At 37.7% G+C, this 15,558-nt stretch overlaps 2 protein-coding genes across 17 annotated transcripts in view; both read left to right on the top strand.

Annotated features, from left to right (window-relative positions):
- ANKS1B (ankyrin repeat and sterile alpha motif domain containing 1B) overlaps positions 1-15,558 on the top strand; it is a 1,053,015-nt gene that overhangs the window by 801,866 nt on the left and 235,591 nt on the right. The window lies entirely within an intron of this gene.
- The window catches only part of LOC112654699 (cytosolic purine 5'-nucleotidase-like), a 34,700-nt gene continuing 34,574 nt past the window's right edge, over positions 15,433-15,558 (top strand). The window contains 1 exon segment of the mRNA XM_025439310.3: positions 15,433-15,437. Coding sequence (XP_025295095.3) covers positions 15,433-15,437 — 5 coding nt within the window.

Below are 15,558 nucleotides of genomic sequence, written 5' to 3'. Positions count from 1 at the left end.
ATCTAGATAAGTTGGAACTGCATTTCTCAGAGTTTCTTTCCTTTTGTGTTTTTGGGTTGGAATTAACCACGTAGACAATGAGCTCGAGAAATAAAAGGCACAGATGAAGGAGCAGCCATTTACACTCTGAAAGTCATTATAAGATACCAAGCACTGTCAATTTGCACATGTTGTTGCTAATGTGTTGACTCACTTTATCGGTGTTGAGGACCACCTGGGCCCACAGTTTGTCAGTTCCTACTGGACTTCCTTCTTTGGCCTCCCTGAGTCATGGGTCAAGTGTGGGCAACTCTGTGGTGAAGGGTACAGGCTTTTGCAAGTCACCAGCATCATTGAAGTTGGAGATGGTGTGAGATAATGTCAAGTTCCAATTTGTTTTCATGGATTCTAATCTGACCTTGTGGATTCCATCTTGTCCTTGCTCTATTCTAGTTCAAGTCTAGCTCTCCTTCCTGATTGCCTGCCTAGCTGTCATATCTATGGTAACCTCAGGTCCAACACCACAGAAAGACAATAGCCCTATGAAGACCTTTTAACCAGCTCCCCAATTGCATAAGGTGTAATATCACTTATAAATCTATTACTCAATTTCATTTATAATGATCTATTCCCAGATCAACATCTGACTGATAAACATGGGGTTCCTTCAGATGAGCTCAAAACCAATTATAAGCTCACAACCTAAAGTTACAAAACACACAAGGAATAAGTTCTGTTGTACCTTTTTTCAAAGGGTCATGGTATCTCATTTGCTGTGCTTTTCTTCCTCATTCTCTCAATCTATTGTCCTCAATCAACCAATTTTCTTAAAATTATATAGGTTTTTTAAATACCATATTAGATGCAAATAAAGAGAATATATGAACTAAAAGATAGATTTAATGAAATCACCCCAAATTTAGCAAAGATATGAAATATAAGGTAAAGCGTAAGTAGATGTATACCGAATGACCAGTCAATCCCATTTCTAGATATATATCCCAGAGATATTCTCAAATTGATCCATAAAAAGCTATAAAAGCCATGTAAAAATATGCTTACTTGGACACTGTAAAGTGGGAAGTTGGAATTTCCAAAATTGATGAGTGGATAAGTGAAATGTGCTGATGCATATTATGGATTAAGATGCAGCCATTAGAAGCAGTGAACCAAAAAAAAACAAAACAAACAAAAAAAAAAGAAGTGGAGCCAGATGAACACACAAAGTAGAATATAAAAAGTGAGAAATAGAACAAGTTACAACATAATAACAATTATGTCATTTAAAATATATACACTCAAAACTATACTGCATATGGGAGGTGGGTGGGGGGATGGGTGAAATAGATGTTGGGGATCAAGGGTGAGGTGTGGAATTGCTGGATCACTACATTGTACTTCTGAAATATAAACATTGTTAACTATACTGGAATTTTTTAAAACTACACTTCTTATTTTTTAAAGTATCTAACAAATGTCTTAGAGTAGATTCCTATGGGAGAAGAGAAATGTGAATGGGAAATGAGAATTTAGGGAAATTATTAAACAAAAAATCAAAAGAGAAACTATACATCCACTGATATAGTGTGCCATGAACTAAGGAACATGATCACCTCAATTCTCAGCCCTTCAAATAAAAACAAAACAAAGAAGAAAATATAGACACACATACATCTATATGAATAAACACATTATATGTATACACATGTATATAGCATATATATGTGTATAGTTAGTTGTATAGATATAGACATGTCAAGAAGAGAGACTTGGAGATATAGAGTTAATACAGCCTATATCTGGTATGAGTTCCATAAAAAGAATATTAAAAGAATGGGGAAAAGTATATTTTAATAGATAGTAACTGGAAATTTTCCAGAATTGATTAAAAGCAAGCATCCTAAGCAGAGTGAATCAGAAGACACCCACAGCTAGACACATCACATAGTGTATTGGTGAAACACAGAGCACCAAAGACAAAGAGAAGACCTAAAGCAGAACCAAAGATAAAGACATTATCAAGGAGGAGGAGGAAGAGAAGAAGGAGAAGATAGAGAAGAAAACAGATATTTCAGTAGAAATGTTATAGGATTTCTGTTCCCTCAGTGCCTATGGTCCTTGGTCAGTTAGCTTCAAAGAATGAAGAGGTAGACCAGGGGATCCCTGGGTGGCTCAGCGGTTTAGCGTCTGCCTTCGGCCCAGGGCGTCGTCCCGGGATCGAGTCCCACCTCAGGCTCCCTGCATGGAGCCTGCTTCTCCCTCTGCCTGTGTCTCTGCCTCTCTCTTTGTCTTTCATGAAAAAATAAATAAAATCTTTTTTAAAAAAATAAATAAAAATCTATTATGTGTTTCATTATATTAACAGATTAGAGGTCAAAAAAGATAGCAGTAGAAGCTGATGAGCATTTGACAAATTTCAATACATATTCAAAGCAAAGTACTCTGAATAAATTAGAAATTAAAGGAAAACGTCTAAGCCTAATAAACTTTATCTATGGAAGGCATACTTAATGGAAAACTTCAACATAGCCTTGAAACTCACTGAGAAGACAAGAATGGCCACTATCAAAGTTGCATTCAACACTAAACATAGAATTCTTAGGTGGCACAATAACAAAATAAAAACAAATAAACAGCATTAATATAAAAGGAAGAAACACAATAGTCATTATGTGTTTGTTAATGGTAACACGAGCTGCTGTGGCAGATAAACTGCAAATACTCCCTGGGTCAACTCAGTACGTTTCTCAAATTATAGTGTCACGGAGGAGCTCTGGGTTGGGCAGCCTTTCACATGATTACTCGGGGACCCAGGGTTTCCATATGATGCCTGTGACCTCCTTTAGGGCCTCAAGGCCCCTTCCAATCAGCTGGCAAATGCTAGAAGAAAATGAAGATTTCGTGGGAGGGAAGTTTTGGAGACGAGGTATAGAACCATTTCTGTCCACATTACATTTTCTGAAATTCAGTCACCCGGCAAAACAACTGCAAAAGAAGCTGGGAAAGGTGATACAACTATGTGCCTGGGAAGGAGTAGAAACGAGTTTCATAAGCATCTCTTTCTCCACCATGCTTTCCGTGCAGAAAGTTCAAGAGAATCTGTACAAACTTTTTTTTTTAAGATTTTATTTATTTATTCATGAGAGACAGAGAGAGAGAAAGAGAGAGAGAGAGAGAGAGAGAGAGAGGCAGAGACAGAGGCAGAGGGAGAAGCAGGCTCCATGCAGGGAGCGGACATGGGACTTGATCCGGGATCTCCAGGATCAGGCCCTGGGCTGAAGGCGGCGCTAAACCACTGAGCCACCCAGGGACCCCCTGTACACAGACTTTTTACATTAGAAAACTTCAGTAAGATTGGATATGATAGAGTAAGTATTTGCATGACGTATGAATTTTCGATTCACAGAAGACTCAAAATGTCTGAAAAGGCGCTGAATATCACTAGCCATTACAAAACTGTAAAGTAAAACAGCAGTGCAAGAGGATTTCATACTCTTCAGGTTATGGAAAATTTAAAAGGTTGATAACACCAAGTCAGAACATGCCAAAATAGGAACTATCCATCATGTGTTTTGATTGAAACAATATTTATTTTGATATATTCCTATGTGCCATCAAACTACAGCTCTCTTTTCTCTTTAAAGAAAATTTTATACTCCACTCAGCTCTATTTTGGTTGATTATAAAATATCACCCTTATTAGGCAATTTCATTTGCCTTATTTCAAATTTCTTCTGGGGAGTGAAAGTAATAACATCTTATTATGACTCATATGGCTTGACTACACCTATGCCGCACTTCCAGTTTTTCTTATGAAAGAAGACCCTTACTTTACCATAAGTTGCCAATTCTGGTAGGAAGTCTCTAAAGGATAAACAATCTTTACATGTTTCTTTTTTTTTTTTAAGACTTTATTTATCTATTCATGAGAGACACAAAGAGAGGCAGAGACACAGGCAGAGGGAGAAGCAGGGTCCTCGCGGGGAGCCCAAAGTAGGACTTGATCCCAGGACCCTGGGATCACGCCCTGAGCTGAAGGCAGATGTTCAACCACGGAGCCACCAGGTGCCCCTAGGTATTTCTTACCTTCACCTGAGAACCATCCTCCACATGTGAAAATTGCGTACAAGATTCCTATCCTTCTGGAATTTATTTTTCTTATTTTTTATAAATATTTTGGATTCTATTCTCAAGACAAATGCTTTATAAACTTCTGGTGGAAATAAAATTAGCATATAATTTTTTTCAGATTGTAGGTTTTTATTTTTGATGAAAAATATGTGCATTTAAGCCATACAACATGGTGGATATACATATCCTATAGCTGAGCTAATATCTCTTCCCCTCACCTAGTTCTATTTTTCATGTATAATGAAAGCATCATTTCTTTTAGCTAATTTCCAACATTCAATTAAGTATTAACTATAATCATCATTCTGTACATTAAAATTAAAATTCTATACTTATTCATCCTATATAGATGCAACATTGTGTCTTTTGACCAACATTTCCCCATTTCCTTCGGATATTGTATTTTTAGGACAAAAGAGGAAAAAACCTTCAGAGCCAATAAAATGCATATTAACAATTTGGCGTAATGGTAAAACGTGAGCTTTAGAAGCATCCACATTTGGAATTCTGTGATACTAGTCTTGCAACCTGGACAAATCTCTTTTTTTTTTTTTTAAGATCATATTTATTTATTCATGAGAGATATGGAGAGAAAGAGAGAGAGGGGGGCAGAGACACAAGCAGAGGGAGAAGCAGGCTGTGGGACTCGATCCTGGGACTCCAGGATCATGCCCCGGGCTGAAGGCAGGCGCTAAACCACTGAGCCACCCAGGGACATGGGCAAATCTCTTAACATCTCAGACCTTCAGTTTTGACACTGCAAAAACGAAGATATTATATACTTCAGAGAGTTGGCATAAGGATTAAGTGCAGCACGTATGTTTTTGTAACTCTGACATGCAGCATGTGGTAGCAACTTTTTGCCTTCCAGTCTCCCTTTCCCTACAATTCCCTGCATTGCCCTGTATGTTTTTCCAATCCCCAAAATTTGGATAAAACTATGTTCTAATAAACTTGCTAATTTACCCTTGTAAAACCTCCTACATGTGTATGCCTGTATATCATTCATTCATGCTCTTAGCAAACCTAGAGCAATATATGAGTTTTAAAATTGTGCCAAACAAGAACGAATGATTAATTTTGCTGTAGATGGAAAATAATACATTTTATATAAATTAATTTAACGAATGCACATCGTAATCACTGATTACAGGGAAAGATGACAAGAACAGCAATTAAGACTGAGGCTACAGTTTTATCAGGTTTTTAACTTTAAACGTAATGTTCCATATTTTAGTTAAGTACTTGGAGTTGAGCCGTGTTTGACAACTGCAATATAATTTAGTCAAAAATGCTGTCAATGTTTCAAGTTTTTGACTAGATAAAATTAATAATAGGTAAAATACTTCCTTGTTAATAAAATGGTAGAGGAAATAAGTCTGTCATAAGAGGGCAAATATGGTATGATTCCATTTATAGTAGGTAGCCAGAGTAGTCAAATTTATAGAAACAGAAAGTGGTATCGTGGGTGCCAGGGACTGGGTTGGGGGGAATGATCCAGTGTTTAGCAGGTGCAGAGTCTCAGTGGAGGAAGGAGTAAAAGTTCTGGAGTTGAATGATGGTGATGGTTGCATAACAACATGAATGTACTTAATGCCATGAGCTGTACTTCTAAGAATGATGAAAATGAGAAACTTTGTTATGTATATTTTACCACAATGAAAAGAAGAGAGAAAACATGGAGAAATGTTCAAAAAGAGACTATAGTCTTTTTTTTTTAATAAGCTATATTTATTTGAAAAACAGGGAGCACATGTGCAAGCAGGGGAAGGGGTGGAGGGAGTCTGGGAGAGAGAATCTCAGGTTGACTCCCCACTGAGCCTGACCCTGGGCTTGGGGCTGGGTGCTGCATCTCATGGCTGTGAGATCATGACTGAGCTGAAATCAACTGACTGAGTCACCCAGACGTCCCTATAGGATTTTAAATCATAGTAAATACCGGGCATATTTGATTACATCAGCAGCCAAATATTCTTCATTGAGAATTCTTTCTCAGTTCTTTTTTTCTGCTCCTTCACAATGGGACCACCCATGATGACAGATTTCACTTTTTGAATATTGGAATTCTACAAGTTCTATTTTAGGAAATAGAATTTTATTTTATTTTATTTTATTTATTTTTAGGAAATAGAATATTAACCCTTCAAAGTAGTTTTAGGCAAAATATTTCAGGTATAACTATTAGTCATTTAAATGTTTAAGTTTTTTCCCTCAGTTCTCATCATACTTGTAAAAATGACTTTTATGTTAGAAAAAAATCAGACTTTTTTTATTAAGTTCATGTATATAAAGGTCTTGGAGAAAGACCTCAACTTGAAAAATATATAGTCTCTATTTTGAAAATATGTAGTTTTGTTTTAAGTTCCTTGATGTTGTAGCGAATATCAAAGCTATTATTCTCTTTAATAGTTTATTTTTATTATGTTTACATAGAGAATAATGTTGGTTTCAAGCATCTCTTTCTCAGCGATTTCACGTGATGCAGTTCTTTAACGTGAGTCCTTTGATAATTTATCATTAGATTCTTCCAAATATGCAATGGCTATAATGACTTGGCCATCAAATATTGCTGCCTATTAATGACTTGTACCCTTTACTCTAATTGTTAAAGTTTTTTTTAATAATAAATCTATTTTTTATTGGTGTTCAATTTACCAACATACAGAATAACACCCAGTGCTCATCCCGTCAAGTGCCCCCCTCAGTGCCCGTCACCCATTCACCCCCACCCCCTGCCCTCCTCCCCTTCCACCACCCCTAGTTCGTTTCCCAGAGTTAGGAGTCTTTATGTTCTGTCTCCCTTTCTGATATTTCCCACACATTTCTTCTCCCTTCCTTAATTGACTTATTTGTAGTCATCTGTGACTCTACTATTTTCTAACTGTACAGGATACATTAAATTATAAGCACCCTTATATTTTAAAGATGTGATACGTAAATTGTGAATATATTTACAGATATTTTAAAAGATGATCACATCTTGGAGAAGCTACATTGAACAGAAAGCTCACAGCAATACCGAACCTCAGTGGAAAATTAGAGCCTACAGCCTCAATGCAGATTCTAAGCTGCTTTGTAACCAGCACTGGTATCACTTATAACAAAACAGCACAATAGCACAGTTGATAGATGACGCATAACGTTTGCCTCACTATGATTATTACATTTAGGCAAGTTTTGTCAACACTTTATTTCACAATATAGCCCAATGTTGCCACTTATAAAAATACTCTCAGATTAATCAATAAATATGTTTCTCAAATATAAGTGACAGAGAACCTATACTGAGTTCATTCAGTCTGATCCATAACCTAAAAAATTATCATTTCAAAGTCTATAGAGTATTCACTACTATACTTTGTACAGACTGAAGATATCTCACCTTTAATTTGCTCTTCATATAAAAATATTTGACAAGAGGAATTTGGACCTCCTTAGGAAACCAGCAACAAGTATTACCAACTGTTCCTTTCTTGGCCAGTCCATATTTGATTGTTTTCATCACAAAGAAACTAGTCAGCATGTTCTGAGGCCCTTTATACCCCATTAAATTCCACACCCAAATGGTATTTAGATATTGCTCTCACCTCTTTCAACCTTCCGGCTGAAAGCCAGACTCTTCAATAGTACATGATTCCCAGGCATTGAGTGGGAATTGCTCTATTAATGATCAAGATCAAAGGTCAGGGAAAGTATCTGCAACCCTACCGCCAAGTCTCTAAGGGCAGCAGACCCAGTTCCAACAAAGAGGAAGGATGTTCTGATTCTATCATTATGTTCTCTGAAGCAGTATCGTCAACCAATGGTGAAAGTAATTATAATTTATTTGTTTTACTTATTTGAGATACAAGTGTTTAAACAGAGAGGCTTAGGCTCTCCATTCACTTTTAGCAAATCCTGAAAGGTCTATCAACAAATGATTGGTCTACTCTGCTTAAGAAACTTTTCCACTGAGAAGGAAAAATAACATCACAGCCATATCAGGTGTATCATGTGTCCTCATACAGAATTTTCTCAAAGGATCTTTCATCAAATGCCTAGCAAAGTAATATATCAGCTATAGTTTTCTAGTGAGTATAAGGTTGCTTTTCCTGAAAATGAAGTCTTAATTGCTTTGAGGCCACTCATAAAACTCTTCCTGAGAAATTCATTAAAAAACAGGTTACCAAGGCACAGAGACCTTCAATCATGTAAAGTCATATAAACTCCTCACCCAGTAACTTACTTAACATTTCATAATCCTGTGACCTTAAAGAAGATATTCAGTGTCCGAGATTGAATATCCACAGATCTACAAGTGTGAAGCTGTTTCCTTAAGCTCTTACAACTGGCATGATTTGTAGGACATGAGAAGTGTTTAATAGATTTATGAAAAACAGATTAATAAATTAAGAAGTTATTCTTTGTATCTTCTCAGAATTAGGAAAGGAAAATTTAGTTGACAAAATCCTCTAGTGAAATATGCCTACGGACCCAGGATTGATGCCTGCAGTATTGTTAGGGTTAGGGTGAGGGTTATTCCTCGTTTACGTACCATAAGTCCCAGGATGGCTATTATGGACAGTTGAAAATCATCATTTCCCCCTCACCTTTCCTGAGCCAGGATGTGCTTTTTAGTTTTTTTGTACATTCACTCACTCCACAAATATTTGAAAATGAAGTCTTGCCTGCTTTGAGTGCATCTAAACAAAGTTGTCCCTAAAGAATCTGTTAAGACAGCTAGGGAAAAAAAAAAAAAGAGCTTTTTCTGACAGGCATAATCCTCTTGCTCTTAAGAACTGATACTATCCTTTTATTTAACTGGATTTCAACATTGTAAATTGAGTTTTTAAATTATAAAATGAATTTGTGCAAGACGTATCCTCTAGGTGATTATCTTTTTTAAAAATTGATGAAGATCATGATATAATTAATATAGGCATAGTCAAAAATAAACCAAATTGCAAAAAAATAAAATGAGATTAATATTGGATGAATATTGGAGCACCTGGCTGGCTCAGTCAGCAGAGCATGTGATTCTTGATCTCAGGGTCATGACTTTGAGCCTCACACTGGGAGGACAGAGGTTACTGAAAAAAAAAAAAGGCAACAAAAAAACAAACAAATGTGTGCGTATGTGTGTGTGTGTGTGTGTTTGATGAATGTGAGAAAAGACTAGAGTAAAAACTTTAAAATAATTTTCATTGCATCGTAATTGTACAGTGGAAAATAATAAAAATTGAAAATCTCTTGAAATATACCATTTTATTTACATTTTCAGTAATAAAAATAGAATTTTGTCTTTTGGAAGAACTCCACAGGGCTGGAAGGATATTACCTTCTAGACCAACTCCTAGATACTCCTAGAAGTTAAGAGAAACGTGTAAATGAAAATATGAAGTCTTTTTTAAAAGTATAATTAACATACATATATTAATTTTAGGTGTACAATATAGCGATTCTCATATACATTACCTAGTGCTCATCATAATAAGTGTACCCTTGATCCCCTTCTTCTGTTTCTCCCATCCACCATCCACCTCCTCTCTGGCAATCACCAACTTGTTCTCTGTATTTAAGTCTGGGTTTTTGTTTGTCTGTTTTTTTTTTCTTTGTTCATTTGTTTTGTTTCTTAAATTCCATGTGTAAGTGACATCATCTGGTATTTGTCTTTCTCTGATTGTCTTATTTCACTTAACATAAGGTTCATCCAAGTTGTTAACAAATATAAAGTCTTAAAAATTGGGATAATGAAACTAAAATATCGTGCAGATTCCAACTAGGCCAGACTGGGGCAATCCTGGAGTGGAAGTGGGAAGAACACAGAATCAGAGTGCAAAGACCTCAGTTCAATCTGACTTACTAGCTTTGGGTCTATAGTTGAGTTTCCTCATCTTGATTAGCTCCCAATTTCATGCTATCATTGTAGGAGGCACATGAAATTCTACTGTAACATTTGTTTCAAAGACAAGTTTTTCCAAAAATAATATATTATCAGAGAACAACTAGGATAATAGGAATTGCGGTTTGCTTGTGTACTAGTTAGTCCATGAGAAACACGAGGTGAGCACAGTTGAGGCCAGCTGAACACAGCCACATAGGAAGACACCAAACAAACAGACATGCACACAACTTAAACATTTACGGTCTACTTCAGTTTGCCAGTGTTATGAGCCACACCCTTGCACACCCACAACTTTCCCTTTGCTTTCAGATCACCTTTCTTCCAGAACTTCACAAAAACTCACAATCTGTGACCCTTCCAATCCCTACCTCCACAAGCAAACTCAAGGTTTCTTTCAAAGGAAAGTGTCATAATTACCGTAGTCTTCATGGCATTCTGTGTGTGTTCATGTTTGTATTTCTTAACCATCTGACATTGTGTAAAACTGTGCTATCCTTTTTAATCTGGTTCTTATATTTTTTTTGATGGATCACTAACCACAGCTTTCCCAGAAGTTCTATGGTTTTTATTGTTTTATTTCTATAAAACAGTGACTTTTCAAAATATATGTGTTGCATCATAACAGAAATATCTGTATGTGAAAGTGCTTTGTGATTTCTCATATGATCTTTTGACTATGATAATACAATGAAAGTATCTATTATTTCAAAAGAAAGAAAAATATCTTTTTTTTTACAGTTAGAGTTTTAGCTTTTCCTATGCTTACAGGAAATAAATTTCGACACCCTGCAATCAATTGTTACATCCATAATCTTAGCACTCCCTCAACTAGCAAGTATTTGAGTTAACATACCTCCAAAATAGCTACTCTGAGATTATTTCGGTCACACTTGATTTTTCATGTGAAAACCCCAGGTCTTCCAACTCAAATATACAATTATTCTTCCATTTATGCAACCAATTTTTAATAATTCAGGACCGTTGAATAATTATTTAATAAATCAGGATCTGAATATTTTGTGTTTTAGTTTTTATTATTTTATAAACAATACTATTGTTTTAGTATTATTATTATTTAGTTTTTATTATTATTAACAAGTTACTACAAATTTAGTATCTTAAAACAACATAAATCTATTTGTCAGTTTTTGTAGGTCCATGTCTTCTATGAGTTGGGGCACAACTTAGCTGGGTTCTCTGCTCAGGATCCTATAGTCCACAAACAAGGCATCAGCTGGGGTTGAGATCTCATCTGAGGCTGAGTCTTCTCCCAGGCTCAAATGGTTGTTGGGAGAATTCAGTTCCTTATGGTGATAGGACAGAGGCCCTCGGCTGCTAGAGACCCATCCTATCATCTCCATAGATAGTTCACAACATAGTTCTGCCCCATCCTACCTTGGAATGTCAAGGTAGAGAGATATAATCCCCCATGGCCTGTTTTTTTTTTTTTTTTTTTTTTGTAAAACAAGGATAATATTGTTATCCTTGTTTTAATAATGTCTGTATCTTCTTCTCAACCAGTAGAATAATCTCTCTAATGCCTCATGTCCCTTTAAAGGATTCACCTGTTTGGGTCAGACCCACCCAGGATAATCTCCCTTTTAAATGAACTCAAAGTCACCTGGTTAAGGATCTTAATTACATCTGCAGAGTTCATCTTTGTCGTGCGATCTAATCAAGAGCGACAATCCCATCATAATCACGGAACCTGCCACCCTCGAGGAGAAGGGGATCGCGCAGGCTGCGTATACCGGGGGTGGGGATGTCAGAGGCTATCTTAGCATTCTGCCTACCACAGTAATTAAATTATCCAGGCTCTTTGTTTCTCCTCCAAATTTTTATTTATTTACTATTATTAGCATCCATGGCATAAAGGCACAGTGAAGAAACATCTTGGAACCCAATCATGTTGGTTTTAAAACTCTAAACTCTTTTAAGCTTTTCACTTCTCTTCTAAACTAAATGCATGTGCTATGGAAAGTGGTTTGATAAAGCAGCCTCGCCTACTGGCTACTCACTGAATTTCTTCCAATTAAGTAATAGAGGAAAATTGCCTCCCTTGTATGCATCCAGCCTGGAAATTCAGCTCCAAACATACTTCTCTTTTACTATATGGTTTACGTTTGTACTTATCTTTACATTTACATGATGGATAGGACTATTTTCCTCCCTTTTGTTGTGTTTCATATAGTGTTTAGTATATATATACTTTCTGGACTAAATGTCTGCAGTCTGCAGAGACATTATGCTATAATTAGGGAGAGAGGTGACTGTGAGCATTGAGTAGGAAGATGTACTGTAAAAATCTAGTGCCAGAGTTGTTTTTGTCTACCTCAACCATTTGTGTACATCTTTATTTCCAAAGAGAACTGTGTAAATTGTGGCATGGGATACCATAACCAACTTTATCATTTTTTGTTTTGTTTTAGCTGTATGATCTTGAGCCAGAGTTTTACCTTCTCTGAGACTCGGTTTTCTCACCTGCAAAGTAGGGGCAATATCTAGTTCATAAACATGTGAGGCTTAAATGAAATATTTTACATGCAGTGTCTAAAACATGGATAGCAGGATATAGTGGTCCTCACTCCTGCCCTGGGGGCTCCTAGGAGTAGAAGTTCTGACATTGTAAGCACCTTTGTGATATAGAAAAATGCTAATAATGACTAACATTTACCCTATACCACGTACTAATTCTAAATTTATGCATCAACTCACTTCATCCTTACAACGACTTTATGATGTAGGGATCAATATTATCCTTGTTTTACATATGAAAAAAAAAAACAGGCCATGGGGGATTATACCTCGCTACCTTGACATTCCAAGGTAGGATGGGGCAGAGCCAAGTTTTAGCTTTTATGAACCCAGCAGGCTAGCTGTAAAGTCCATGCTCTTAATCATTTCACTGCACTCCCTCTCCCAAGAGTAACTGAGAACACCAAAGAATGGACCAGGACCCCAGTGAGCTTTCAGTAGGTAAAGATGCTGTTGGGGTTTTCCTGCCCCTCTTTAGTTACCTCCCCTATTCATGGCCCCTTGCTTACTGTGTCTTGTGCAGTTACCTCTGGCACCTTATTCAGTGAGCTTTGCTCTAATTGAAATGGCACACTGCTCTTGAGGCAGTAGTTAATAAAGATTTCTGGTTCTAATTCAACCCATATTTCCTTTGCATAGATGACTCAACTCTTAAAACAAAAAAGTGATATAATCCTTTTAGAATTAGGGGACTAGTGATCGAATCGTAGGATAACATGAGGGAAGTCATTCTGACAGAGTTTCCCCAGCACCATTCAAGTCTCTTCACTTATTTTGAGGTGGGCCTAGCGTCCCTACGGAGATCTAGAGTCCTGTAGAGTTAGGAGCCAGAGAAAGGATTTCTCAATCCCCGACCACAGGAGACACTGAGCTAGAGAGCTGCATATGAAAGAAAATATGCTTGCCGTCTCCAGAACAGGGGATTCGATGGATAAGGGAGAAGCACAGAGGATGCCAAGTCTGGAAAGGACCACTGACTGAAGAAGGACGTTTGGGGGACATTCAATCAGAAGTTCAGCATCAGTTTCCCATCCGGATCCTCTTTTGAACTGCAGACTCTTTCATACATCTAGTCATTTCTCTCTATTTGCTCATCCTTAACAGAGATTCCAGTATTTACAATAGGTTCTATGAGGTCATTGTGTTCAAAACTCTTAGGCCCAAATAAAAGAGAAGATTTAGATTTATTTTAATTTTTCTCTTGCCTCTGAGTGATCTAGATGCCTGTATCAAAGGGGTAACTGCAAACTGAGGCAACTGAACAAGTTGTTTCCAAACAGATTCTTTTCTTCACCTTTCATGGCAGCCTTGTGAGCTCAGTAACTCCTCAGTAAGGCATGGCTGTTAGCATCAATTTTGATCATGTCCTCCACCGTTTCTTAATGCACCATCCTTGACCAGTGTAAACTATGACTGAACGAATAATATTTCCTAATCCAGGCTAGCTCCAACATTCTGCATAATACTTAGGAGCCCTAGGTGGTGTAGATATTTTTCACCACCACCTTCCCTGAAGCTAACTCTTGTCTTCAACCCTGCCACCCCGTGCTCACGAGCCCTGGTGGGTTTCCCATGCAGTCTCTCCTCCCTCTGTGATGAAGGTAGAGCAAGCTGGCTCTGTCTTCACACCATTTTTTCTAGCCTGAAATCTTGAAAAAATTCTCTGATGTTTCTAGCATCCCCTAGTATCTGTAAATTTTTTCTTTTATATTTTTGGAGCATCTCAATAGCAGGTTGTTAGGAGCAGGATGTGAGTTCAGCATGTCTATTCAAGTTACCTTCTTGGACCAGTAATCAGGCATTCAGAACTGGAAAGCTCAGATCCAGATATGAGCAGGGTGAGCTCAGAGGGTGATGAAGCGCTAGTGGCTGACCTCAGTATCATCTAGGTTGTAGGAGGCTTCCCAGGCATTGAAAAATACAGTCCCAGATTGGGGCAAGTAGAAACATTACTGAAATCCTTGGGAAACTAAAATAATTTCCTATCTCCTAATATTCCAAATTCCTCTGCTCTGTTCAAGTTCTGTCATTGGCATTAAGACAATACTGATTTTCTAGGCTTTTGTTGTTGTTGTTCCTCATATTTTAGTTTATGTTGTTGGTGTTTAGAGGAAGGAAAGCAGGGAAGGAAGGAGGAAGGTGAGAGGGAGGAGGGGAGTAGGAGAAGGGATGGTGGAGATGAATAAAAGAGAAAAAGAGGGAAAGGAAGAGGGACAGAGGGAGAGGAGAGAAACCTCTTGATGTCTTTTTATCCTAAGGCTTTGACCAAATTTCTTATTATAACAGGATATAAAAGAGAATTTTCCTTTTGTCTGTGAATTGGTGCCTAGGGCCCAAAACTAGAGAAAAGGGTTAAGTATTTCACATTACAGAGTACCTACTAGATACTTTCTTCAGGGATCACTAAGAAGCAGCAAGATGCTTTTCCACTCTAATAGTGCTTCTTCTCCCGCTACCCAACCCACATGCCAGTAGGGTGCCCACCAGGCAGGAAAATGTAGGCAGTACAGTAATAGCTGAGGGAGGCTGAGGTAGCTGAAGGGGGCCGAACATGTCTAAGCCAGAGATACATCTCGCATGTGAGGGGCCCCAAAGAACCCACTCACGTGCACCACTAACACCTGGATGCACGTTTGCCCCATAGAGTATCTCAACAGTCACTGGTATAAACCAGAGAAGCAGCAAAAACAATGAACGGAGCAAAGAGCTGGGATGGGATGGGATGTGATGTTAAGCCATCCCATCCTCTGTCCCAGTCTCCAAAAGGAGAGGAATTGGGTCTTACAGGAAGAGGGGAAGGAAGTATCCCAGAACCGAAGAAGGCCCATGCCAGCACCCCCACGGCAGCCCCTTGAGTCACAAGTCTAGCCATCGATGGAGCAGTGGGAGATCTTGAACCGGGTATGAGGTCAGAGTATTCAGCTGGACTGGATAGAACCTTCGGTGGCTAGATGCCTTCCCAACATGTCATGAGGCAGGGGTCATCCAGAATTGCTGGGAGATTCAGCATAGCCATTAGGAACAGTGAA

Source organism: Canis lupus, chromosome 15, assembly GCF_003254725.2.
Source record: "Canis lupus dingo isolate Sandy chromosome 15, ASM325472v2, whole genome shotgun sequence".
Classification (NCBI taxonomy): domain Eukaryota; kingdom Metazoa; phylum Chordata; class Mammalia; order Carnivora; family Canidae; genus Canis; species Canis lupus.
Note: the sequence above shows the minus strand (reverse complement) of the source record. Positions and strands in the feature narration are given on the sequence as shown.